Source organism: Scyliorhinus canicula, chromosome 9, assembly GCF_902713615.1.
Source record: "Scyliorhinus canicula chromosome 9, sScyCan1.1, whole genome shotgun sequence".
Classification (NCBI taxonomy): Eukaryota; Metazoa; Chordata; class Chondrichthyes; order Carcharhiniformes; family Scyliorhinidae; genus Scyliorhinus; species Scyliorhinus canicula.
Window position 1 is genome coordinate 130,265,460 of NC_052154.1, and position 27,541 is coordinate 130,293,000.

A 27,541-nucleotide genomic window follows, 5' to 3' on the forward strand; every position below is an offset into this window, starting at 1 on the left:
TAGTCCTCTCACTCAAACAAGGTGCCAGCTCCTGCACTCATTTCAGTCCATGGAATTCAGGGATATTTCAGTGACTGAGTTTATTCAGGGTTGATGTTTAAATTCCAGTAAGGCAAAGGCAGCATGGTGGCACAATGGTTAGCACTGCTGTCTCACAGCGCCAAGGTCCCAGCTTTGATCCCAGCTCTGGGTCACTGTCCGTGTGGATTTTGCACATTCTCCCCGTGTTTGCGTGGGTTTCGCCCCCACATCACAGAGATGTGTAGGGTAGGTAGATTGGCCACGCTAAAATTACCCTTTAATTGGAAAAAATGTATTGGGTACTCTGAATTTAAAAAAATTAATAAATAAATTCCAGTAAGGCAGCAGTGAAGCAAAGTGCCTGTTTCAACCAGTTTTATAATTTCAGATTCAAGTCAAAAATCATGTGTTTTCAACAATCATTGTCTGCACTCCATCCACATTACGAGAAAGTAACATGACCACATTCGACACTCATACAGGTTCGATATACTGAGACCCTATAGGAATAATCGGGGGAAGAAAGAGATATCACATCAGTTCAAACTTTAATTACCTTTAAGAAGACTTCAAGGTCAATGACATCACGTCTCAGTGCTTCACCCAGGTAGAAAATGGTGTCTTCAATGGCATTCTCCTCTGCATAAAGATTAAGAATCTGTTTGTAGAGGGGTGCTGTTGGCACGACCACCTCATCAATGTCGTTGTTTTCAGACTGGCTTTCCATTTTCTCCAGTGCAACGCTCAGCTCATCATCCTTTTTCCTCAGTATTTCAATATTCTTGTCAACTTCATTCTAGAAAAATGACAGGCTTTGTGTCAATGAAAGTTCAAACAGCCAGAGCAATCAGGTTTTTATAAAACATTGTGCAGTAGATACATTACACAAACATAATTTACAAACCATGCAGGTGGACATTCATGGGACAAATTTCAAAAACAAGAGTATTATCCAGAACTGCACTTTGAGGATGCTACCCTACGTCATGCCAACATCAATCCAATAACTCTGAGGAAACCTTTTTGAATATGGCATGCACAATGAAGAAGAGGTTAGCAAACTAACAAAGCAGTCATTAAAAGAAAACAATTTTGAGTACCCAATTCATTTTTTTTTCCCAATTAGGGAGCAATTTAGCATGACCAATCCACCTACCCTGCACAACTTTGGGTTGTGGGCCAAAACCCACGCAAACACGGGGAGAACGTGCAAAGTCCACACAGACAGTGACCCAGAGCCGGGATCGAACCTGGGCCCCGTGATGCAGCAATGCTAACCACTCACCACCGTGCTGCCCTAACAAAGCAGTCATGAGACTGGATCCCAAGGTGTGAGGCAATGGGGAAAAGAAAGAGGGAATGCTGAGAACATTTTGATTTAGTCTATAGCCATGATATCTTGCTGATGCCAGCATCATCAAACGTGTATATAAATTGGCTGAGAATTGTGTAATGTGGTACATTCCAAATAATTGGTCATATTTCAGACTTTAATTATTAGACATACCAAATCCTAGATTTAGATCTCTCTACAAAGGAGGAGGTTCTTCTCTCACTGACCAGATACAGACATAGAAGTTAATTCAACAATTTAGAAGTCTTTCTGGTCTATTTCTTGTGGTGTTGCCGATGAAACCGGTTGCCGTTATGTTAGATTACTATTTGAAACATTTAGCAATGCTGTTCTATGGCTCAGTCTTACCGTTTCTTGGTCCAACTGATTGACCATCACCTCCAGCTTCTGGTGGCCTTTTTTTAAATCTTCTTCCGTTCGTTTGAGGGCATCAAGTTCAGCCTGAGCACGATCCATTTCTTCTTTCATCCGCCAGCGCAGTTTATCACTAACCGCAGAGATCAAAGAAACACGAATCGTGTCCTCAGTGATGGTACCATCTCTGGCAGGGCCTGGAATACAAAATGTGTGTTGACCCAAATAGCGTGGGACCCGACAGATAGTTCAAGGAAATCTCTATAAAGAAATATTGCTGTAAACTTCAATCTACTGTCCTTGAAATTTAGAGCAGCTTGTAAAATTATCATTTGGTCCCTCCTTGCTCGTCATTTCAAGAGTCAAAAGTGATGCACAGATGATGCCCATTATTTTCCCATTTGAAATTATCCTCATTAAACTCTTCAGAGAAGCGAGTAAAGATTCATAGGTTTTAATGAAGTCTCTTTGAATGACCACCTGCTGTTAAAAGCAGCACATTGCAGGAAATGAAAAAATTGACAACCATGTGATGGGAACAATTTTTTAGCATCTAAGATGCGTAATGATCGATATATAGAAAAAAATAGTGGTTCAAATACCATTGTCCAAGTCAAAGATGCAAGATAGAATTAAATCGAACACTAAAAATTAAAGAGATTTAAATAAATGATTTGAATTTTTGTCAGTAAATTCCCAGTCCTGACTAGGAAAACAAACTTGCAAGAACGCAAGAAATAACTGGAGTAGGCCATACAGCACCTTGAGCCTTATCCGCCCATTCAATATCATTTACCTGATCTTGTCCTCAATTCCAGTTTCCTGCCTGTTCCTGGAAATCTCAACTTCCCTATCATTCAAAAATCTGGCTACCTCAGCCTTGAATATCCATAACTGTCTAGGATGGAGAATTCATTCAGGGTTACAGAACATCCTCTTCATGGGGAGGAGAGCCGACACCCTTGCTTTCACCTCCCTGATCACCCACCGGAGAATCCTGCTCGGCTGGCAGTCAGCAGTGCCACCAAAAGCTTCAGGTTGGCTGTCTGACCTATTGGAATTTCTCCAAATGGAGATAATTGAATTTGACATCCATGGGTTGGAGGAGGACTTCCACAAAACATGGGAGCCTTTCACTTGGTTGTTCCAAGACCTGTTTGTAGCAATCAACTAAGAAGTCAAAGAGCAGGAAAGGATAACCACGACACAGCAACAAAAAAAAAAAAGTGGGAGGGGCAGGGAGGCATGGAGTCCAACCATGCCCAACAAAAGAGGCTGAGAACCAGTATCATACCCGCATAACAGGAGCAGGGTACAGCAACAGATAAGGGAAGGCGGCAAAATAAATGACCCAGTTTTTTTTTGGTGTGGATCGAAAAACAGGAAATCTGAACCACCTCTGTAAATTATGCAACAACAATGATGTATGTATGTAAATAATTGAAACCGACCGAAGATAAATATGTTTCTTTATCCTCCGTCTCCTACTGTTTGTCCATGCTTATCCTTAAGTTTGTATATCACAAAAAAAGATAGAGAATGCCAAAGATTCACAATCCTCCTCGAATGGGTAAACTTGTATTCTGAATCTGCTTCCGAGTTCAAGGTTCCCTCACGATGAGGCAAAGATCCTCTCGGCATCTATTCTGTCATGTCCCTCACAATCTTACATGTTTCAATCAGATCACCTCATTCTACTAAACTCCAATGTGTACAGGCCCAACCTCTCATCTTTCTTCATAAGACAATGTATGTGGACACCTACACAATGATAGGTGGGGTTGGGAATAGAGGGGTACTAGAAAGAGGGTTAGGAATAGATAGAATCCATAGTGCAGAGGGCGGCCATTCAGCCCATCGAGTCTATACCGGCTTCCTAAAGAGCACCCTACCTAAGCTCACACCCCTGCCCTATCCCTGAAATCCCATAACGCATCTAACCTGCACATCCTTTGGACACTGAGGGGAAATTTAGCATTGCCAATCCACTTAATCTGCACAACTTTGTGACTGCGAGTGGAAACCCACGCAGACACAGGGAGAATGTGCAAATGTCCGGATACCTGGCGTTGTGAGGCAGCAGTGTGAATCACTGTGCCACAGCTTAATTTTTAAATTAGATTAAAGTGTACAAAACTCATGAAATGATCCTATGATTTTCTAATAAAACAAAAAAGCTCTTAGGAAGAAATATGTAGAATAAAATTATTCAGAAATGCTGGCTTTACACTCTGGGCAATCTCAATCAAGATTTCTGTACATTATACAGAGCTTGGTATAAGAATGAGAGACAAGTTTCCCAGTGCAGAATCGTGCTGGCGGCTGGCTGAACAGACATGTCTCCAGCTTTTTTTTTTAAAGAGTCAGCAAATGTAGAAGATTCCTTTCAGTTAACCTTAATAAAGCTCCTGATGCATGATCTGTTGAAAGCCAGAGGTCAGCTAAAGTTTCTGTTCCTAATATAGCACAGTGACATTAAAAATCTCTCTCAATGGCCTTATGGTTAAGTGCTGCACTGTATAAATCAGAAGGTCGTGGATTTGATCCCTAGACTGTGCTGAGTTGGCTTTGCCACAGTCAGGGTTTATTACTGTAATAATGATGCTAATAATAATCGCTTATTGTCACAAGTAGGCTTCAAATGAAGTTACTGTGAAAAGCCCCTAGTCGCCACATTCCGGCGTCTGTTCGGGGAGGCTGGTACAGGAATTGAACCCGCGAAGCTGCCTTGTTCTGCATTACAAGCCAGCTATTTAGCCCAGTGTGCTAAAACAGCCGTTGTATTACAATAGGACTTGGGGGGGAGGGTTTAAAATCAGACAGGGTTCTTTCTCCTGATGCATGTCATGATCTCTGCTGGAAAATAAACATGTGGACATCAAGTTTTGCATGTGAACATGTTTTGAGGTGGTGACCTACATGATCAAACAGTCAGCCAACACTCATCGTCTGGGCTCAGGAGTGATCAATATCGACTTGCCAAGATACGGGAGAGATATTATGCCAATGGAACACCAAAAAGTGCTTTCAGGTGAAAAGATTGTGGAAAACCGTTGACAACTGTCATTGGTCGAGATTGATTCCAACAACTGCCAAGACTGAATGCAACTGTGAAACCTCTCCTCTCCAACATGACTAACAGGCAAGATCGAAACAACCTGAGCGTGTGTACTATTCTACAAGAAACAAACCATGAACCAAAGACGGATTAAGATTTGATCACATTTCTTCGAAGTTATTACAACAGTGTTATTTCCAGATATTTAACCCATAAAATGAGGGATTCCTTATCTCTTACCACTGCCCGCAGAAGGATATGGAGGATGCTGTGCAGTGCCTGTGGTTGGAGGATATGAAGTTGAATGGGGGTATGGATATCCAGGAAACCCACTGGAAACAGGAAGGAGAAAATGGATGAATAAAACAACTGTTGCACCATAAAACCATGACAAAAGAAAAATATTGTTAAGTACAACGGAGTACAAATGCAATGCAAGAGCAGCAGGCTGACATTGGCTGGCAGAGAGACATGAAATATTCTGTTTTTTTTTTTTTTTTTTTTTTTTTTTTTTTTTTTTTTTTTTTTTTTTTTTTTTAAATTTTTTTATTGGAATTTTTTGCAGAAATATAACAAAAAGTATAGCAAAAAGCAGTAATATGCAACTAACAGCCCCATAACACCCACAATTCCCCCCATACCGTAACATCACATGTATCACATTCCCCCACCCCCCCCCCAAACAAGAGAACTTAACCATAAATTAAAATTAGATAAATCAAATTTAAATAAAATAAGCTAACATAATCAACGCCCCCCCCCCCCCCCCACCCACCCCCCCCCCCCCCCCCCACCCACCCCCCCCCCCCCCCCCACCCACCCCCCCCCCCCCCCCCCCCCCACCCACCCCCCCCCCCCCCCCCACCCACCCCCCCCCCACCCACCCCCCCCCCCCCCCCCCCCCCCCCCCCCCCCCCCACCCACCCCCCCCCCCCCCCCCCCCCCGGGTTGCTGCTGCTACTGTCCCAGTACCCTATCGTTGAGCCAGAAAGTCGAGGAAAGGTTGCCACCGTTTAAAGAACCCTTGCACCGATCCTCTCAGGGCGAATTTAACCTTCTCAAGCTTAATAAAGCCCGCCATGTCATTGATCCAGGTCTCCACGCTTGGGGGCCTCGCGTCCTTCCACTGTAGCAAAATCCTTCGCCGGGCTACTAGGGACGCAAAGGCCAGCACACCGGCCTCTTTCGCCTCCTGCACTCCCGGCTCTACCCCAACCCCAAAGATCGCGAGTCCCCATCCTGGCTTGACCCTGGATCCCACCACCCTTGACACCGTCCTCGCCACCCCCTTCCAGAACTCCTCCAATGCCGGGCATGCCCAGAACATATGGGCATGGTTCGCTGGACTCCCCGAGCACCTGGCACACCTATCTTCACCCCCAAAGAACCTATTCATCCTCGTCCCAGTCATGTGGGCCCTATGCAGCACCTTGAATTGGATGAGGCTAAGCCGCGCACACGAGGAGGAAGAATTTACCCTCTCCAGGGGAAATATTCTGTTAAGATACAAAAACCTAACAGCTACATAATATTTGGCTGCATAATATACATGGACTGTTTTTATTGCAGCTTCTAAAAGCATAATTAAATCATATGAGCATTCATATTGAAAATAACAGAGGCACAGATTTGACCTTTTAAGAAGTAATTTATTCAATAAACTGGTTATGATCACAGTCAATATCCAAACTCCAAATGATGAACTAACTGTAGCCTGCAGTATCATTCCAGGCAGATGATGGATCAGCTACAGAACCTGCTTGCAAGTCTGCATACCTGCATCGAAAATCAAAATGCATCTGTGCAAACAGGTGTTGTGATAAAGTCAGAAACTGTGAACTCGTCCTCCTTTCATCTCTCAATTGTGGGCATAATAATAATATTTGGATTAAGAATAAGGGTTCCCCATGCAAGTGCAATTCACTCTATATTTGTATCAGAAAATACTTAATTAAACATAATTCAAGGACTTTTGTGGCATAAGTGAAGAAATGTATTCACTCAGCCAAAATCTCAAGATGGGCTGAGTGGCAGATTCTCAATCATGTAACAACTAAGACCAAAAGTTTCAATGAGATACTTTACCCTCTTCTTTGAATTAAATTTGGAAGCTCAAAAACTTTAATTCATAATCACTACTCCCATAATTTCAAAAAAACAGCTGTTGGTAATGATTGTTATTTCCCATTTTGCCTCTATTTCTGTACTTGCTCCTTTACCATCGCATTTTGACTTCCGTCATCATCCCTTTAAATCATTCAATCCCCCCCCCCCCCCCCCCCCCCTTCCAACCTATCACAGGCCTTCCTTTTTGTTCTCGGCTCCCCTCCCTCTTCTTGTGCTTCTGTACTCGCTTATATCTGTTAAATCTTTATCTTACCCGTTCTGGCATGAAACATGTGGTGGAATTTGCTCATTCTGAGACCAAGTGCTGTGGCAGGGGTGGGAATGAGAAAATGAAATGAAAATGAAATGAAAATCGCTTATTGTCACGAGTAGGCTTCAATGAAGTTACTGTGAAAAGCCCCTAGTCGCCACATTCCGGCGCCTGTCCGGGGAGGCTGATATGGGAATCGAACTGTGCTGCTGGCCTGCTTGGTCGGCTTTAAAAGCCAGCGATTTAGCCCAGTGAGCTAAACCAGCCCGAGTGAGTCCCGCTGCGAAGGCTGGCGGAAAAAACACGCCAAATCTTCTGGCTCCGACCTAATTAATTAGGTGGCATATTCAGTGGCAAGGCAGGTCTGGATGGTGCGCCATCTGCCAGTGTCCGGGCGCCATGTCTAAAAGGCACCCAACCATTGAACAAAGGAGGTGGGCAGCCTGAAATTGAAGATAGGTCTCCAGGTGCACTCAGGCCGGAAGATGGACCTCCTGAGAACAAAGATGGATTTCCCAAAACATTCAGAGGCTGGAAGATGGCCCCTCCATTAACAGGGTACAAATTAGATTCACATAGGTCTCCGGTGGGTGTTCCGACCTGCCATGGCAGCCAACAGCGGGCGATCCCGCTGTAAATTCATGCTAGCGTGCAACACATTTCTAGGCTTCCCGATTTATTGTTCCCCCGTGCATCAAACCTGCTCGTCCAGGCAGTTTGAGAGAATTCTGCCCTTTAACTCGGTTTCTCTCTTTGTATGCATGCCAGTTTATGTTTATTTTTCTTTCGTATTCCCATTTTGTACAATCCTCTTGATTTTTGTTCGATGTTCCTAGCAATGTGGTTATAAATAAATGCAAAACCAAAAAAATATATTTTTAAAATCTCTTTGACTCTACAGATGCTGCCTTAGTTTCAATATTTCCAGTGTTTCCTGTTTTATTTGAGCTTGATGACAAACCGAAATACTGTAAATTATAGTAATAGTTATCTCAGAACCTGATTTACATAATTTGCATAGTTACCAAACACAGCTGGTCTATCAAACAATCAACTTTCTGACTCTTCAAACGGCAGTAATGTACAGCTTCAGTGTCAAGCAATAACTATTTCCAAGCAGAGAGAGTATACAAGTATTTCCAAGTGACTTTATTTTTACCGAATTCCCAACATCAGGGAGCTCACCAATGTTTACAAACTCAACTAGATCAGTCACATAAATGGCCTGTCTACACAGTAAAGAGGGGAGTTATTTTGCAGCTCACCTCCGACACTCTAATGCCTCATTACCACCTACACCAGGGGTCTACAAAATATTGTCCACTTGCCTGTGTCATGCGAGTGTCACTTTAAGAAAGGTTTTTGTCTTATCACATAGGTTCAGTGTGTCATTTTTGTGGGTGGAGCTGAGCTGTGGCTGAGAGTTTTATTTTTGCTTTCACATTTGGCTGCTGTGGGCTCAGAATAGAAGTATTTGAAATATGAAATGAAATATGAAAATCGCTTATTGTCACGAGTAGGCTTCAATGAAGTTACTGTGAAAAGCCCCTAGTCGCCACATTCCGGCGCCTGTCCGGGGAGGCTGGTACGGGTTTGGCCTGTCTCTCTATTTTCATTTTAAAAAAATTGTTTTTATTAAAGCTTTATCAAACAGAATTTTTACATAATAACAGAAAAATAAACAAAAAATATTTAACAAAACTAGGTGGCTGTTATCATTATACAAAAAGAAAATATACATTAAATAGACAGTTCCCCCATCTGAGCCCCCCTCCCCACACTGCTGCTGCTGCTGCTGTCATTTTACCACTCCCCTAGAAAGTCAAGGCAAGGTTGCCACCGCAGGGAGAACCCCAGCAAGGACCCACTCAAGGCAAACTTTACTCGCTCCATGCTGAGGAACCCAGCCATGTCACTAACCCAGGTCTCCACACTCGGGGGTTAGGAGTCTCTCCACATGAACAAGATCCGTCTCCAGGCAACCAGGGAGGCAAAGGCCAACACCTCGGCCTCTTTCGCTTCCTGCACTCCCGGATCCTCTGACACCCCAAAGATCGCTATTGTTGGACTCGACTTCACCCGCGTGTCCAAAATCTTGGACATAGCCCTCGCAAAGCCCTGCCAGAATCCATTAAGCACCGGGCATGCCCAGAACATATGGACATTGTTCATCGGACTCCCTGAACATATCGCACACCTGTCCTCTACCCCAAAGAACTTGCTCATTCTCACCGTCGTCACGTGAGCCCAGTGAACCACCTTAAACTGAATTAAACTGAACCTGGCACGATGAGGAAGAATTCACCCTGCCCACGGCATCAGCCCACAGGCCCTCATCTAGCTCCTCACCTAGCTACTCCTCCAACTTGCCCTTCAATTCCTCCACTGAGGCATCCTCTGCCTCCTGCAGCTCTTGGTAGATGCCCGACACCTTCCCCTCTCCTACCCAGATTCTATTTTCATTTTAAAGAGTTATTCCAAGGAAGAAACCCATTGATTATAGCTACCTACTGATTTTGTAAAAAGGTTTTTTTGGGATCTCGTTTCTGAATTGGAACAGTTAAAGGGGGATTCATTAAGTGTCATACATAGATTACTGTAGCTGTGCGGGGTCTTTACGTTTGTAATTGATAAAAATTCTTGTTATGAGGGGCTGCCTGTGACAGCGGGCAGGAGGCAGCCGCACACTGGAGGGCTCCTGCTCGGGAAAGAAATTTCGGAGTTTTAACGCCCAGTCCCGAGGACAACGGAGGCTGAAAAGGCTGTAAGAAGGCACAGGGAGGAGAAATGTCCAAGTTTGGGAGAAAAACCGTCGTGAAAAAGGGGGTTAACGGAAGTCCACCGGTGAATGAAAATGTCAGCACAGGAACTGTAAGGAAAGCGGAGGCTGGAGCACCAGGGGAGGCCACATCGCTCACAGCAGAAGAAATGACCATGGTGATGGCCGTGGAACTTGAAAAACAGTTCACAAAACACATGGAAGCAATGAAGGAGGCGATTGCCCCAGTGAGGGTGGCGGTATCAAGCGCAACGGCGGAGGTGCGGGAGCAAGGTGAGACACTAAAGGAAGTGGAAGAGGCATTATCGCAGCACAGTGATCAACTCACCTCGATGGGGAAGGAGCTGCGGAGGGTGATAGAGACCAACAAGGGTCTGCGAGCCAAAATGGAAGACCTGGGAAAACAGATCCAGGCGGCAGAATCTGAGGATTGAGAGTCTGCCCAAAGGGGTGGAAAGCCCGAGGCCGAAGTATTTTGCCACAATGTTGGCGAAGCTATTGGGGGAGGGGGACAATCCCTCCTGATATGACCTGGATCAGGCTCATCGGTCGTGGAGGCATATACCAAAGGCGAGAGAGCTCTGTGTTTCCGTAGGTATAGCGTGAAGGAGAAAGCCCTGTGCTGGGCAAAGCAGTAGCGGGTGGTGCAGTGGGCTGGAGCTGGTATACGCATATACCAGGACTTTACGGTGGAGCTGGTGAGGAGGCGGGCTTCATTCAGCCGGGTGAAGAAGGCACAGTACATCAGCAAGGTGCAGTGTGGCATAGTATATCCAGCTAAGTTGAGGGTGACCTACAAATCCAAGGACTTTTATTTTGGGACGGCGGAAGCAGCGGAGGAGTTTGCGAAGGCAGAAAGTCTGGCGGAATTGAGAAATGGTCGTGTATCGATGTAGCCTCATGTAACTTTATTTTTTCACTGCGTGTTGGTGTATGTACTAAATGAGTCGACGCTGTATATATTTGGACAAGGGAAGAGATGGGACTTTAATTTGCTATGATGGTTCTTTGGGGTTGTGTGCTAAAGGGGATTTCTTGGTTTTCCTGGGACCGGGCAAGGGGGAGACCCGGGCGGGGGCCTCCACGCTGGCCGGTTATACCGGCCAGTGAACGGGAGTGAGGTGGGGGGAGGGGCTATGGCCATCGGCGCCTGGTAGAACAGGCTTCGGTGAGTCTAGCCGAAGTGAAATGTTTGGGAAAGGAACCGAGGTTGGGGGGGGGAGGAGTTAAAAGAGGAAGTGGAGGGGAGGAGTTTGGAGGAGGGGTGCAGGGGGATTGTCTACAATTCATGGGCGTCATTCACGGTAATCTTTCGGGGATTGGATGGCATTGAATATTAAGGGGGAGGGGTTGGGGGGTGGACCGTATAGGTCAGTGGTGACCATAGGCGATTCCTGATTCCTTTTTCTTTTTTCCTTTTTTTTCCCTTGGGAGGGTTTGTTTTATTTGATGCTTATATTGTCAGGTGGGCCGTTGTTGTTGATAAGGGGATTGACATTGTATTAGTTACCGTTTACTGTTTGTTGGTGGGGTGTAACTTCTGAAGAAAATGTGAAAATGGAGAATAAAAATATTTTAAAAAATATAATTCTTGTTCGGTGTGTTTATACAAATGTTAACTAAATTCTTAGAATAAAGCTTGTTTTTTTGATTAAAAGCGCCTAAGAACTCTGTTAAATAACACCTGAAAGGCGGGCTCTTATGCTCATCCTAGCCAAATTCAACAAAATGTTATCGGTCAGGTGGACTCATTAATACACTTTGGACTTTTATTTTGATAAACAATTTAATTGAGGCATTTTGGCATAGTAAACAACAACAATACAAAACAGTGTGCAAAGAACAATCAACACAGTGCAAAAACCAGCTCCCCTCCTACAAGGACCCACCTAACTACCCCCCTAATCTACGTTGCCCTAACACCCCCCACCCCCCTTGCTGTCGATTAATTTTCCGCGAAGAAGTCGATAAATGGTTGCCACCTCCAAGCGATCCCTGACAGTGACCCCCTCAGAGCTAACTTAATTTTCTCCAGACCGAGAAAGCTCGCCATATCCGATAGCCAGGCCTCCGACTTTGGGGGCTTTGAGTCCCTCCATGCCAGCAGAATTTGTCGCCGGGCTACCAGGGAAGCAAATGCCAAAACGTCAACCTCTCTCTCCTCCTGTCCTCCCGGGTCCTCCGAGATCCCCAAAATTGTCACCTCTGGACTCATCAACACCCTTGTTTTCAGTACCCAGAACATAAGGTCTGCGAATCCCTGCCAGTACCCCGGGTTTTGGACATGCCCAGAACATGTGGACATGGTTCGCTGGGCCTCCCGAACATCTGGCGCACCTGTCCTCCAATCCAAAGAATTTACTCATCTGGGCCACTGTCATGTGGGCCCGGTAGATGAGCTTGAATTGGATCAAGCTGAGCCTGGCGCATGTTGCGGTCGTGTTTACCCTGCTCAACGCCTCCGCCCATAAGCCCTCTTCTAACTCACCTTCGAGCTCCTCTTCCAACTTAAGCTTCAGCTCCTCGGTCTGCGACTCTTCTGCCCCCATAGGTTCTTTGTATATATCGGAGACCCTCCCCTCCCCTACCCATCCAATAGACACTACCCTGTCCAGGGTCCCCCTGAGTGGCAGGTGTGGGAAGGATGGAATCTGTCTGCGTAGAAAGCCCCGCACCTACAAGTACCTGAAATCATTCCCTCGCCAGCCCAAATTTCTCCTCTAGCGCCCTCATGCTCGGGAAGCTCCCTTCCAAGAACAGATTCCCCATCCTCTCAATCCCAGCCCTCCGCGACATTCGGAACCCACCGTCCATATTTCCCGGGACAAACCGGTGATTGTTGCAAATGTGGGACCAAACCGATGCTCCCACTCCCCCCACGTGCCTTCTCCATTGGCCCCAGATCCGCACGGTCACAACCACTATAGGGCTGGTGGAGTACCGCGACGGCGGGAGCGGCATGGGCGCCGTAACCAGGGCTGCCAAACTGGTGCCCCTGCACGAAGCAGCCTCCATCCGCCCCCAAACCGACCCTGCACCCACCATCCACTTCCTTATCATAGCTATGTAATTACTAAAGTTTGGCAGCGCCACCCCCGTTCCCCTCTGTTCCTCTCGAGCATCAATCTCCTCACCCGTGGGGACGTTCCCGCCCACACAAATCCCATAATCATTTTATTGACCTTCTTGAATGGGGACACACTGGAATACGAACAGGAATCTCGGGAGGATCGTCATTTTAACCGTCTGCACTCTCCCCACTAGTGTAAGTGGGAGCGCATCCCACCTACGGAACAGAACCCTCATTTGCTCCACCAACTTGTGCAACCGGCCCGTCCCGTGCCACCTGTATCCCTAAGTATCTAAAACTGTCCCCTACTAACCTAAACGGCAACCCCCTCAGCTGACCCTCCTGGCCCCTCGCCTGGACTACAAACAACTCACTTTTTGTCATATTCAGTTTATACCCCGAGAACCTCCCGGTTCCAGCGTACTAGCCCCTTGCAAACCCTAGAAGCTCTCAGGGAAATTGACAGCGGCTCTATTTCTAACAGTGGGGAGAGGGGGCACCCCTGCCTCGTCACAGTCTAAAATAGTCAGACGTCGTCCTATTCGTCCTAACACTCGCCTCCGGCGCCTGGTACAACAGACTGACCCAGTCGATAAAGCCCTCCCTGAACCCAAATCGTTCCAGCACCTCCCATAAATAGTCCCACTCAAACCGATCAAAAGCCTTCTCACAACTACCTCTGCCCCCCTACTCGCCGGGGGCATCATGATCACATTCAGCAGCCTTCTTCGGTTGGCCACCAACTGCCTGTCCTTGTTGAACCCGGTTTGATCTTCCATAATAACGTCCGGCACACAGTCCTCAATCCTAGCAGCCAAGAGCTTAGCCAGTATTTTAGCATCTACATTGAGCAGAGAGATCAGCCTATGGGACTCACATGCCTCCGGGTCTTTGTCCCGTTTCAATATCAGGGAGATGGTGGCCTGTTACATCGTCGGGGGTAAAACCCCTCTGTCTCTTGCCTCATTAAAAACCCTAACCGGCACCAGCCCCACTATCTCAGAGAACGTTTTATAAAACTCCACCGGATACCCACCCGGTCCCGGGGCTTTACCCGATCGCATGGCTCTCAAGCCCCCCAATATTTCTTCGGTCCTAATCGGGGCCCCCTGCCCGTCCACCAACCCCCTACCCACTTTTGGGAAGGTCAGTCCATCCAGAAAGCACCTCATCCCCTCCGCCCCGCAGGGGGTTCCGAGGTGTAAAGCTTACCATAGAAGGCCCTGAACACCTTGTTCAGCCCGGCCGGATCTCCTACCAAGCCTCCCTCTCTCCCCCCACCCCTCCCCCCGGTCGACGACCTTCCCTATTTCCCTGGTTGCCTCCCTCTTCCTCAGTTGCTGTGCCAGCATTCTACTGGCTTTCTCCCCATGCTCGTAGATTGCACCCCTCGCCTTCCTGAGCTGCTCCACAGCCTTACCTGTGGACAACACCCCAAACTCAGCCTGTAGCCTTCGTTGTTCCTTTAATAGCTCTGTCCTCGGGGTCTCTGCATACCTCCTGTCTACCTGTAAGATCTCCTTTACCAGTCGGTCCCTTTCTGCCCTGTCCGTCCTGTCCCTATGTGCTCGAATCGAGATCAGCTCCCCTCTCACCACTGCCTTCAGCACCTCCCAAAGCACCACAGCTGAGACTTCCCCGTGTCATTGACCTGCAGGTAGTTTTGCATACATTTCCTCACCCTCTGTCACACCGCCTCGTCCGCCAACAAATTGACCTCTAACCTCCATTGAGGGCACTGAAAACTTTACTTGCAGACCTGCAGATCAACCCAGTGTGGAGCATGGTCCAAAATAGCGATCGTCAAATATTCTACGACCGTCAGCCCCGCCAGCAAATCCCTGCTCATGATGAAAACTCAATTTGGGAATACACCTTATGAATATGTGAATCGAAAGTAAACTCCCTCCCGTCGGCCGACTAGCCCATCATGGATCAACCCCCTCCATTTGCTCCTTGAACCCCCTCAGTTCGTTTGCCATAGCCTGCACTTTACCCGTTTTTGAACACAACCGGTCCAGGTCGGGGTCAAGGACTGTGTTAAAATCATCTCCCATAATCAGCCTGTGCGAGTCCAGGTCAGGTATCTTTCCCAGCAGTCTCTTAACAAAATCCACATCATCCCAATTTGGGGCATATACATTGACCAAAACTACCCTCATCCCCTCGAGCTTACCACTCACCATGACAAATCTACCTCCCACATCAGAGATTGTGCTACCCACCTCGAATTGCACCTGTTTGGTACTCAAAATCGCGACCCCCCTGGTTTTAGTGTCCAGCTCGAATGGAAGGAGACCTGGCTAATCAAGCCCTTCCTTAATATGACCTGGTCAGCTACTTTCAGATGAGTCTCCTGAAGCATTATTACGTCCGCCTTCAGCACCCTCAGATGCGCGAACACACATGCCCTTTTTACTGGCCCGTTTAACCCTCTAACGTTCCAGGTGATCAGCCTGGTTGAGGGGCACCGTGCCCCCCCTCTCGCCGATCAGCCATCTCCTTTCTTGGGGCCGCCCCAGCCCGTGTCGCGCTTCCCCTGGCCAGTCTCCTGGCAGCCCCCACCTCCGAACTCCTCCATGTTACCAAACCCAAATCCCTCCCTCGTCAGCAGATCAACTACCCCCCCCCCTCCCCCCCCACCAGCAACAACACCCTGTAACCTAACCCTGCCATAAACTAGCTATATATACACACACACCCCCACCTGGCTTCCGTAGACCAGCTCACCCAACTAGCCTGGTGACTCTCTTCTCTGGCGCCAACACGTCTCCCATCTATTGTTCCCTCTGACCCATGCAACCCGCCCATCAACATACTTCCCCAAACCAGCCATCATCGACCAAATGCTCTGAAGAAAAATACCCCAAGGAACAAAAAAACCCCGACGCTAGCGCAAATCGAATAAAACAAAATAAATAATAGGCACCATCAACCACCCTGATCAGAACACAAAAGCCCCCAGCACCAAATACCTTAACTACACCCTTTTCCCATTGAAAACCCGAGTACAGAAGAGAAACAAATAACCCAACACAAGAAAAACGTGTAAACATCGCTTAGTAACTTTTTAAACTTAAGTCCAAAAGTCCTCAGTTCGGCACCAGCCCTTCTCTCATGGCGAAGTCCATCGCGTCCTCGAGCTCCTCAAAATAATGGCGCTGTCCCTCGTGCGTGACCCAAAGATGCACCGGGTACAGCAGCCCAAACTTCACCTGCTTCTTGAACAGAATCTCCTTGACTTGCCTGTAGTCTGCCCTCCTTCTGGCCACCTCCACGCTCAGGTCCTAGTAGATGCGCAAGACACTATTGCTCCAATGTCTGCTCCGCGTGCACTTGGCCCACTGTAGCACCTGCTCCTTGTCCAGGAACCTGTGAAATTGGACCACCATTGCTCGGGGGCGCTTGCGGCTGCCTCGCCAGAGCTCCATGTGCCCTGTCCACCTCCAACAGGCGAGAGAAGACATCATCCCCCGACAGCTTCTGGAACATGTCTGCCACATAAGCAGCGGCATCCTCTCCCTCAGCCCCCTCCGGGTGACCAACGATTCTCAAATTCTGCCGATGGGATCCATTTTCCAGGTCCTCCACCTTTTCCAGGAGCCTTTTTTGTTGGTCTTTCAGCCTCTCCATCTCCACCACTATTTGGTGATCCTCCTGCTCCTCCAGCGCCTTGTCCAGCTTCTGGATCGTCCGATCCTGGGCATCCAGCCTGTGCTCCAGGTGCTCGATTGATTTCTGAATCGGGTCTAAACTATCCCGTTTCAGTGCGGTGAAGCCTTCTTGGATGACCTTCAGCAGATGCTCCATTGTTGGCTGGGCTGTCTGCACCGGGGTCCCGACATCGACCATATTGTCCTCAGCAGCAGCCTCTATACTGCCCTTGTTTGCCCACTTCTTCAACTGTTTACGATTCTTTCTGTTTCTTAATTCCATACACCTATATCTGGAGTCAGTGCCTTCAGATCCAGCGCTCAAAAGTACAAAACAGTCGGGGAAAAAGGTCCAAAAGTCCGACCGGATCGAGAGCCACCAAATGTGCGACTTACTCCCTCATAGTCACCACCGGAAGTCTCCCACTTTGGAGTTTTAAAAATCATGGCCCATAACACCTGGTTGGTTCTCTCAGCTTGGATGAGCAAACTGCCCATGGCACAATTCAAATGGAGGGCGGGTTTGGGGGGGGGGGGGGGGGGGGGGGGGGGGGGGAGAAAAGGAAGAGAGGGAAAGCAAAAAGAATGTAATGGTAGTAGTAGACAGTATAGTGATGGGATTGATACGATTCTCTTCAGCGAAGAGCGACAGTCCCGATGGCCGTCTTGCCTGCCCAGTGCCAGGGGTCAAGGCATCTGCTTAGGGTTGGAGTGAAACTTGCAGGGGGAATGGGAAGATCCAGTTGTCGTAGTCCAATAATCTCTTAGCCACATGCAAATTGGCATAGGGGACATAAATTAGAGAGATGAATACGTGGCTCAAGGTTGGTGCGGGATAAATGAGTTCTGGTTCATGGGGCACTGGCACCAGTACTGAGGAAAGTGGGGGCTGTACCATTGGGAAGGCCTACACGTGAAACACGATGTGACTGGCGTTCCAACGAGCAGCATAACTAGGGAGGTGGAGAGGATTTTAAACTAAATTGGGGGGGGGGGGGGGGGGGGGGGGGGCAAGAGATCCGAGGATGTGGTAAATCAAAGAGCAAAGAGAGAAAGATATTAATAGGGGAAATGATGAAACAGAACATGACAGGAAGGAACAGAGAATCTAAAAGTTAATCAGTTGAGGCTGGAGATTCCAAAATTAATAAAACGGCAAAACTAAAGGCTCACTATCTGAATACAGTTTTAAAAGCGAAACATATGAACAAATAAATAAGTACGAACTGATAGTCATTACAGATACATGGCTGCAGGGTGGCAGACTGGGATCTGAATATTGAAGGGAGGTACTCTGCTAAAAGTTTTTTTTTTATTCAAGGGATGCTCGGCTAGTAGTCATTGCCCATGAGAAGGTGGTGGTAAGCTGCCCTTCTTAAACCACAGCAGTCCATGTGGTGTAGGTACACCCACAGTGCTGTTAGAGAGGGAATTCCAGGATTTTGACCCAGCAACAGTGAAGGAATGATGATATATTTCAAAGACTGGATGGTGATGGTGACTGGCTTGAAATGGAACGTCCAGGTTTCATGTTCTGCTATATCTGCTGCCCTTGTCCTTCTAGATGGTAGTGGTCGTGGGTTTGGAAGGTGCTGCCTAAGGAAATTTGGTGACTTCCTACAGTGTATCTTATGGATGGTACACACTGCTGCTACTGTAATTCGCTGGTGGAGGGTGTGCATGTCTGTGGATGGGGTGCCAATCATACTTCTTGGGTGTTGTTGGAGCTGCACTCATCCAGGTAAGTGGAGAGTACTCCATCACACTCCTGACTTTGTAGGTAATGGGCAGGTTTTTGGGGATCAGTTTCTGGTCAATAGCAACCCCCAGGTTGTTGATAATGGGGGATTCAACTATGGTAATGCCATTGAATGTCAAGGGGAAATGGTTAAATTCTCTCTTGTTGGAGATGGTTATTGTCTGGCACTTGTTTACAACATCTTATCAAATTTGATCAACAGCTCCCACTTTTCAATTTAAAACCCTCTCTACTTCCAGAGTTATGTGACTCAAGTGTCATGTCAGAGTACTTCCACCCTATCCCAGTAACTCATTAACCCCATCTAACCTTTTTTTTTGGTCACTAAGGGCAATTTATCATGTCCAATCCACCTAACCTGCACATCTTTGGACTGTAGGAGGAAACCGGAGCACCCGGAGGAAACCCACGCAGACACGGGGAGAACACGCAGACTCCGCACAGACAGTGACCAAGTGGGGAATCGAACCTGGGACCCTGGCGCTTTGAAGCCACAGTGCTATCCACTTGTGCTACCATGCTGCCCTGTCTGGGCTGGGCTGTCTGTCTATTTTTACTTTAGTTTTTGAGTTAAGTAAATGTTACTTGCCAGTTGTCAGTTCAAGCCTGGATATTGTCCAGATCTTGCTGCATTTGGACATGGTTTCAATTAATGATGGTATCAAACAATGATGGTATCAGCACATTACAGAGATGATCCAAGTTCAGGAAATCAGGATATACAATTGGATTGGGTAGAGATAAGAAATGATAAAGACTAGAAGTCTATTGTGGGAGAGGTGTACAGGCATCCAAACAGTAATCATACAGTAGAATGGGGTATAAAGGAAGAATCATAGAATCACTGCAGTACAGAAGGAGGCCATTCGGCCCAATGAGTCTGCTTTGACCGTCCAAAAGATCACCCTACCTAGGCCCAACCCCATCTCCATTACCCCCACCTAACCTTTTGAACTCCAAGTGGCAATTTAGCATGGCCAATCCACCTAACCTGTACATCTTTGGGCTGGGGGGAGAATGTGCAAACTCCGCACAGACAGTCACCCAATGCCGGAATTGAACCCAGGTCCCTAGCGATGTAATGCAGCAGTGCTAATCACTGTGCCGCCGTGCCGAGATAATGGGAGCTTGTCACAAAGGTATAATGAAAATCATGGGAGATTTTAATCTGCAGACAAGACTGGGAAAATCATATAGATGTGCAAAGGTAGCCTCGATGAGGAAATCAGAGACAGGTTTAGATAAAGGATCTGGATCGGCGCAGGCTGGGAGGGCTGAAGAGCCTGTACCTGTGCTGTAGTTTTCTTTGTTCTTTGTTCTCTCAGGATAGTTTCTGAGAACAGCACATTTTGCCACCAACTGAGAGCATACTAGACCTGGTACAGGTATTGTGCAATGTTTACCTCAAAGTGAAGGTACCCTGAGGTAGCAGCAATCACAATGTAATTGAATTTTACATTCAGTTTGAGGGAGAGAGTTGGTCCAAGAATTTTAAATTAAAAAAGGGCAATTATGATGGCATGAAAGCAGAGCTAGTTATAGTGAACTCGCAAATTAGATTAAAAGATATATCCAGTGGTGGACCATGAAGGAGATATTTGAACAGAATAGATACATTCTAACGAGAAAGAAAAGGTCCGTAGGCAGTATGGTGCTGATGACATGTTTTCAAAGAAAGAATCAGAGTTCTGACAGCAGAAATCAATGCTTCCATTATCAATACTGATTACGGAGAGCAAATCCCCCTTTCACAGCAGAAAACCCAGGCTTGTGGTGTCTCTTGAAAATATCATCTTCGGAGTAACCTGCACCTTCTTCCTGGTCTCTGACTTGGAGGCCTTGGATTCATTTTCACCGAGTCCAATTCTAAAATACTATCTGCTGTTAAAATTATCCGAGAAGATCAGGCTGAATTATTTTAGAAACAAATATCGCCCAGTGATTTACACCAGTTTATTAATTATCCTTACCCAAAATACAGAAAGCGTAGCCTTCATTGAAGGATCGACTACTGTACTTTTAATCTTGTTCAAACAATACCATGTATCTTTTACATCTACCCAAACAGGTGGAAGGTAACAATGATTAATGGGATACTCCATCCTCTTCTGTCTAAGAGTATCATTCAAGCTGGATTATATGTCCAAAAATAGAAATAAATACATAAATAGCTTTAAAATAAAAATCTATGTTACAGCTCTGGTAAATTTAAATCATACCCAGCATTGGTGTGGCCAGATGGATATGGTGCAACTCCAGTTGGCATTCCAGGCATGTAGGAAGCTGGAACAAGAAAGAAAAACGTAACAGAACGTATTAATGGCATGTTAAAACAGCACACACGACAGTTTGCATATCAAACATTACCATAATAAAAGTCTTTCAATGGTTATTTTATCAAAAATGTCATGTACCGTGCATATGTCACTGATACAATGTCCAGAACACGAGATGACACCAGTTTTCAACCCAGCATATAACTTGATCACATGTAAATACTATCAGATTGCTTCTTGGCCTTTTGGCTAAGATCAAGTGTAGTATCTGCTCGGCCTATTGGTTAAGTGCAGGAATACAGGAATATTCTCTTGTGGGGACCATGAATTGGATTCAATTTGAATTGGTTTTTGGAGCAGGCAAGGATCTGGATTAGAGGTTCGCGCCTGTTTCCACTCTGAGCCCTGGCTTTGTAACTCTGAAAAAGCAATGAAAAAAATACTATCATAGAATGATTACGGTGCAGGAGGCCATTTAGCTTGTCACGTTGACCCAAAAGTAACTCGGCTAATCCCACTTCCCTGTTCCCCATAGCCCTGGAACCAACCTAATGGGAATTATTTGTCGATAATTTGTTTATTTTGGTCCAGCGTGAAATTCTTTTTGGGGGTGTTTTCTTTCCCATCACCTTTTTCAGTTTCCCCCCATATTGCACACTACGTTATAGACTTCTATCACAATATATACGACAATGCCGAAGACACTTCTTTGATTTCTACTTGCCTATGGGAAAGTGTTTAATCTCTGCAAATTGCCTTGTGTGTGCGAAGATGGCAGCCACAAACATGCACCCTATTTCTCTTCAGCACACAGCATCAGACACACTTGATCTGGGCCACCAGAGGTACAAGTTCCACACTTACTCATCAGCAACCATGGCAACATAAGTGCTTCTAAGCATTTGTGAAAAAGAACCAAAACATGTTCCCACGAGAAAGACGACAATAATCCACTTAAATAAGAGCAAACCAATTCAACTATTTTAATCCATTGTTTAGTTTTCTGTATTTCTTTGTAGCATTTATTTTTAAAAGGTCCATTGAAAAATACGGAATATAAATTGAAACTTTGCACAGTTTAAGCGAGTATACCATCTAGACTACAAATTACTTTAGAAATTGACAAACTGTAGTGTGGTTGATATTTTTATTCCAGCAATCAAGAACAAACTGCTACCTCTAAACTAATGAGGCTAAATATATGTTGCAAAATGACAGATCTGGCCAAAAAATAAAAATTCACTTGGTTAAAGTTTTTTTTAGTCCTGCTAGTGGGGACAAACTCTACTGTTCTTTTCTTCACACCACTGATGTCACCATCTGTACACCATATGTACACTGGAAATGCTGCATATTGACAAGCATCATTGAATACTGCAGAAGGCCTTTTGGGGGCCTTTTTCCATTGGTGAATGTAGTAAGAATTGGGCAGGCTTTGCCCTGGTCTTTCACATGGACTTCTTGAAAGTGAGACAGCAATTGAGAGAGCATTATGTCGACATAAATTGAAGATAAAACAAATCATTTTAACCAGATCCTGAAACATAATACATCTCTAAGAAAGGGACACTCAAAAATCACAGAATGGCCAGGACGGATCAAATATTCCCCAGAAATATTTGTTCCTTGCATAGGTTAGGAAGTTATTTTTTTCTATTTATGGGATGGGAGTGTCACAGGTAAGGCCAGCATTTATTTTTTCTTAATAAACAATTTTAATGAGGTTTTTTTTTGGCATTGTAAAAAAGGACTGTACAGTAAACAAGGTACATAGTGCAATTGCCGTAGCCCGCCCCACCCAGATCTGCCTAATTGACCCCCTATACTACATTCCCCTAACCCTCCCTGCCCCTCCCCCCGCTGACGATTAATTCTCCGCGAAGAAGTCAATGAATGGTTGCCATCTCCGGGCGAACCCCAACAACGACCCTCAAGGTGAACTTGATTTTCTCTAAGCCCAGGAAACTCGCCATGTCTGACAGCCAGGCTTCCGACTTCGGTGGCTTTGAGTCCCTCCAAGCTGTAAGTATCCGTCTCCGGGCTACCAGGGAAGCAAAGGCCAAGACGTCGGCCTCTTTCTCCCCCCGGAGTTCCGGGGCCTCTGAAACCCCAAAAATCGCCACCCCTGGACTCATTGTCACCCGTGTGTTCAATATTCTGGACATAACATCCTCGAACCCCTGCCAGTATCTCCTAAGCCCAAAACATGTGGACATGGTCTGCCGGTCCTCCCAGACACTTTACATACCTGTCCTCTACACCAAAGAATCTGCTCATCCGGGACACTGTCATGTGGGCCTGGTGGATGACCTCAAATGGAATCAGGCCAAGCCTGGCACGTGTTGCAGTCCCATTAACCCTGCTCAGCGCATCCGCCCACAGGCCTTCCTCAATCTCCCCTCCCAACTCCTCCTCCCATTTATGCCTCAGCTCCTCGGTCTGCAACTCCTCCGCCCCCATGAGCTCCTTGTAAATTCCCTCCCCCACCCATCCTCGAGACACTACCCGATCTTGGATCCCTCTTAGTGGCAAGGGTGGAAAAGATGGCACCTGCCTACGCAAAAAGTCCCGCACCTGAATATACTGGAATACATTCCCCCTCGTCAACCCAAACTTGGCCTCCAGCACCCTCAAGCTAGGAAAGCTCCCTTCCAAAAACAAATCTCCCATCCGCTCAATCCCCGCCATCCGCCATACCGAAACCCCTTGTCCAACCTCCCCGGGACAAACCGATGGTTGTCACATATCGGGGACCAGACCGATGCTCCCATATGCCTCCTCCATTGTCCCCAGATCCGAAGGGCCGCCACCACTACAGGACTAGTGGAGAAGCACGCTGGCGGGAACGGCAGAGGCGCCGTTACCAACGCCCCCAGACTGGTACCCCAAACATGAGGCTGCCTCAACCCGCTAGGCCAGCATTTATTGCCCATCTCTGAATTGCCCTTGAGAATTGGTGGTGAGCTGCCTTCTTCAACTGCTGCAGACTAAGTGCCTTGGGTACACCCATAATGCCATCAGGTAAGGAGTTCCAGAATTTTGACCCAGTGACGATGAGGAATGGCAATATATTTTCCAAGTCAGGATCGGGTATGACTTGGAGAGAAACACAAGGAATAAGAGAAGTGATCCATATGACCTCATTTAATATGATCAGTGTAATCTGCTACCTCAATTCCACTTTCTCACCTGCATCAGATACATATAAACGCATAGAAACATATAAAGAAAATAGAAGCAGGAGATGACCATTATGCCCTTCGAGCCTGTTCCGCCATTCATTATGATCATGGCTGATCATCAAGTTTAACACCTTTATCCAGCCTCCGCCCCCCCCCCCCCCCCCCCCATACCCCTTGATCCATTTAGCCCCAAGATCTATATTTAACTCCTTCTTGAAATTACACGATGTTTTGGCCTCAACTACTTTTTGTGGTAGTGAATTCTACAGATGCACCAATCTCCGGGTGAAGAAATTTCTCCTCGCTTAAATCCTAAAAGGTTTACCCCTTATCCTCAAACTATGACCCCCTAGTTCTGGACTCGCCCACCATCAGGGACATTCTTTCTAATCTGCCCTGTCTAATCCTGTTAGAATTTTATAAGTTTCTATGAGATCACCTCTCACTCTTCGAAACTCCAATGATTATAATCCTAACCGGCTTAGTCTCTCCTCTTATGGCAGTCCCGCCATCCCAGGAATCAGCCTGGTAAACCTATGCTGCACTCCCTCCATATCAAAATATGGACACCAATACAACACCAGATAAGGACACCAAAACTGCACATAATACTCCGGCAGTGGCCTCACCAATGCCCTATATAATTGAAGTAAACATCCCTATTCCTATACTCAAATCCTCTTGCTATGAGGACCAACATACCATTTGCCTTCTTTACTGCCTGCTGTACCTGCGTGCTTACTTTCAGCAATTGATGCACAAGGACACCAAGGCTGTGCGGGTGTATCCAACTCTCAATTTACACTCATTCAAATAATAGTCTACCTTCCTATTTTTAAAGAGTGCATCAATCGCTGAAAGTAATTGCACAGGTACAGCAGGCAGTAAAGGCAAATGGTATGTTGGCCTTCATAGCGAGACAATTTGAGTATAGGAATAGGGATGTTTTACTGCAATTGCATAGGGCATTAGTGAAGCCACACCTCGAGTATTGTGTGCAGTTTTGATGTCCTTTTCTGAGGCAACATGTTTTTGCTATGAAGGGAGTGCAACAAAGGTTTACCAGGCTGATTCCTGGGATGGCGGGATTGTCATATGAGGAGAGATTAGGACTATATTCATTGGAGTTTAAAAGTGTGAGAAGGGATCTCATCGAAACTTACAAAATTCTAACAGGATTAGACAGGGTAGATTCAGAAAGAATGGTCCCAATAGTGGGGGTGTCCAGAACGAGAGGTCATAATTTCCTCAAAACTAAAGGGTAAACCTTTTAGGACTGAGGTGAGGAGAAATTTCTTTACCCAGAGAGTGCTGAATCTATGGAATTCGTTACCACAGAAAGTAGTTGAGGCCAAAACATTATGTAATTTCAAGAAGGAATTAGATATAGCTTTTGGGGCTAAAGGAATCAAGGGATATGGGGGGAAGGCGGGTTCAAGGTATTGAGCTTGATGATCAGCCATGACCATATGGATGGCGAAGCATGCTCGAAGGGCTGAATGGCCTCCTCCTGTTTCTATTTTCTATGTTTCTTCTTTTGTGTACAACGTTTTAACTTGCAAATTAAATTCAGCCATATTTTTGGACTATCTAACTGAGATAGCTGAACTGGCCTGAGATGCCAATTCCTGTCTTTTAAGGAAATGAGAAAATACAACGAACGGTCTACATAACATTAATAAAGAAGTTACAAGGGAAATTGAGAGAATTTCCTGAACAGCACAATCCATACACAGCAGAGAATGGGGAAAGGCAAACGTTTCAGTTGACAAGAGACTTAATTTAGTTACAGAACTGTAGACTACCCATAAACTGTAGAAAGATACTGGGGAAGAAAGGTCATTCGAACAAATAAGCAATCAAGGAATCAGATCAGTAGCCTAGGCACATCCTCTATTACACCTCTGCATTCTTAGGCAATATTCAAACAGATTACTTCATATTGTTTACAATCAGAATTTAAAGAGGTGAGTAACCTTTGCTCATCCTCTGTCTTATTACCTTATTCCGGTCTTGTTGAAACATGAATCTTATTCTCAAAATACATTCTTCATTTTAAAAACATATTGAATGGTGGAGCTGTGTTAAAAAACTACAAATAAAAAAGTAGCAGAGGTCTTCCTTTCCCTGCAAAATTCAGGACCAGACTGTTTTTTTTTATTTATTCTTTCATGATATGTGGGTGTTATTGGCTAGGCAAGGATCTGTTGCTTATCCCTAACTGCCATTAAACTGCTAGGCCGTTTCAGAGAACATTTAAGAATGAACATTGTTGTAGGTCTGGAATCACATGTCGGCAGACCACGTAAGGATGGCAGATGCCCTTCCTTAAAGGATATAGTGAACCAGATGGAAAAACACGGAGCCCCAAAACATGACAGGTACTTCAGAATGAGAGATTTACCAGGACCAGTGGGAGCAGCACGCTAAAAAGCAAACCAAGATGTTGACACAACTCTATAGGAGTGCAGGACTATATTATATCATAGAATCTCCAGTCCAGAAGGAGGCTCTTCAGCCCATCAATCTGCACCGTCCCTTGGAAAGAGCACCCCTCCTAAGTCCACACCTCCACCCTATCCCCGGAACCCAGTAACCCCACCTAATCTTTTTGGACACTAAGGGCAATTTAGCATGGCCAATCCACCTAACCTGCACATCTTTGGACTCTGGGAGGAAACCCACGCAGACACAGGGAGAACGTGCAGACTCCGCACAGACAGTGACCCAAGCCGGGAATCGAGCCTGGGACCCTGGAGCTGTGAAGCAACAGTGCTAACCACTGTGCTACCGTGTCGCCCGTATTTTCGGACTATCTAACACAGTTGCTTAGAGAGATGCCAATTCCTGCCTTTTAAGGAAATGAGAAAATAAAACGAACGGTCTACATAACATTAATAAAGAATTTACAACGGAAATTGAGAGACCCGAATAGCACAATCCATACACAGCAGAGAACAAGGAAATACAAAGGTTTCCGTTGACAAGAGACTTAATTTAGTTACAGAACTGTAGGCTACCCACAAATTGTAGAAAAATACTGGGGAAGAAAGGCCATTAGAACAAATAAGCAATCAAGGAATCAGATCAGTAGCCTAGGCATGTCCTCACCAATATGCATCCTCTATTGCTCCTCTGCATTCTTAGGCAACATTCAAACAGATTACATCATATTGTTTACAATCAGACTTTTAAAAAAAAATATTTTTATTCTCCTTTTTCACATTTTCATTCAAATTTACATTCACCAACAAACAATCAATGGTAACAAATACAATGTCAATCCCCTGGTCAACAATTCCTTCATCCCACCAACCCCCAAACAACCCTCAACATTTTAAACACAAACATCAAAGAAAAGGATTCAGGAATCCACCATTTGTTTCTTATCTTCATTTCTCAGCCTTGTCCTGTGTCTGTTTTTAGGTTTAATTTCAGAGTTCTGCTCTGGCTTCTGAAGAAGACAATGTGTTTCACAGACAAACGTCTCTCCCAAGGACTTTATGAATAAATCTGTAAGTCACTGAATGTTAACTTTAGTAAGTGACGGACAGCATGGTGGCGCAGTGGTTAATACTGCGGCCTCACGGGTCCAAGACCCCGGTTCGATCCCTGTCTATGTGGAGTTTGCACATTCTCCCCATGTCTGCGTGGGTCT

At 45.9% G+C, this 27,541-nt stretch overlaps 1 protein-coding gene and 1 pseudogene across 1 annotated transcript in view; one reads left to right on the plus strand and one right to left on the minus strand.

The window, feature by feature from the left end:
- Positions 1–27,541, minus strand: part of tsg101a (tumor susceptibility 101a) — a 50,262-nt gene that overhangs the window by 14,449 nt on the left and 8,272 nt on the right. The window contains exons 4-7 of the mRNA XM_038807590.1: positions 20,645–20,708; positions 5,028–5,119; positions 1,724–1,926; positions 578–817 (exon numbers count right to left, since the gene is read on the minus strand). Coding sequence (XP_038663518.1) covers positions 578–817; positions 1,724–1,926; positions 5,028–5,119; positions 20,645–20,708 — 599 coding nt within the window. The remainder of the gene's footprint in view (positions 1–577; positions 818–1,723; positions 1,927–5,027; positions 5,120–20,644; positions 20,709–27,541) is intronic.
- LOC119972043 lies at positions 20,931–21,131 on the plus strand (annotated as a pseudogene).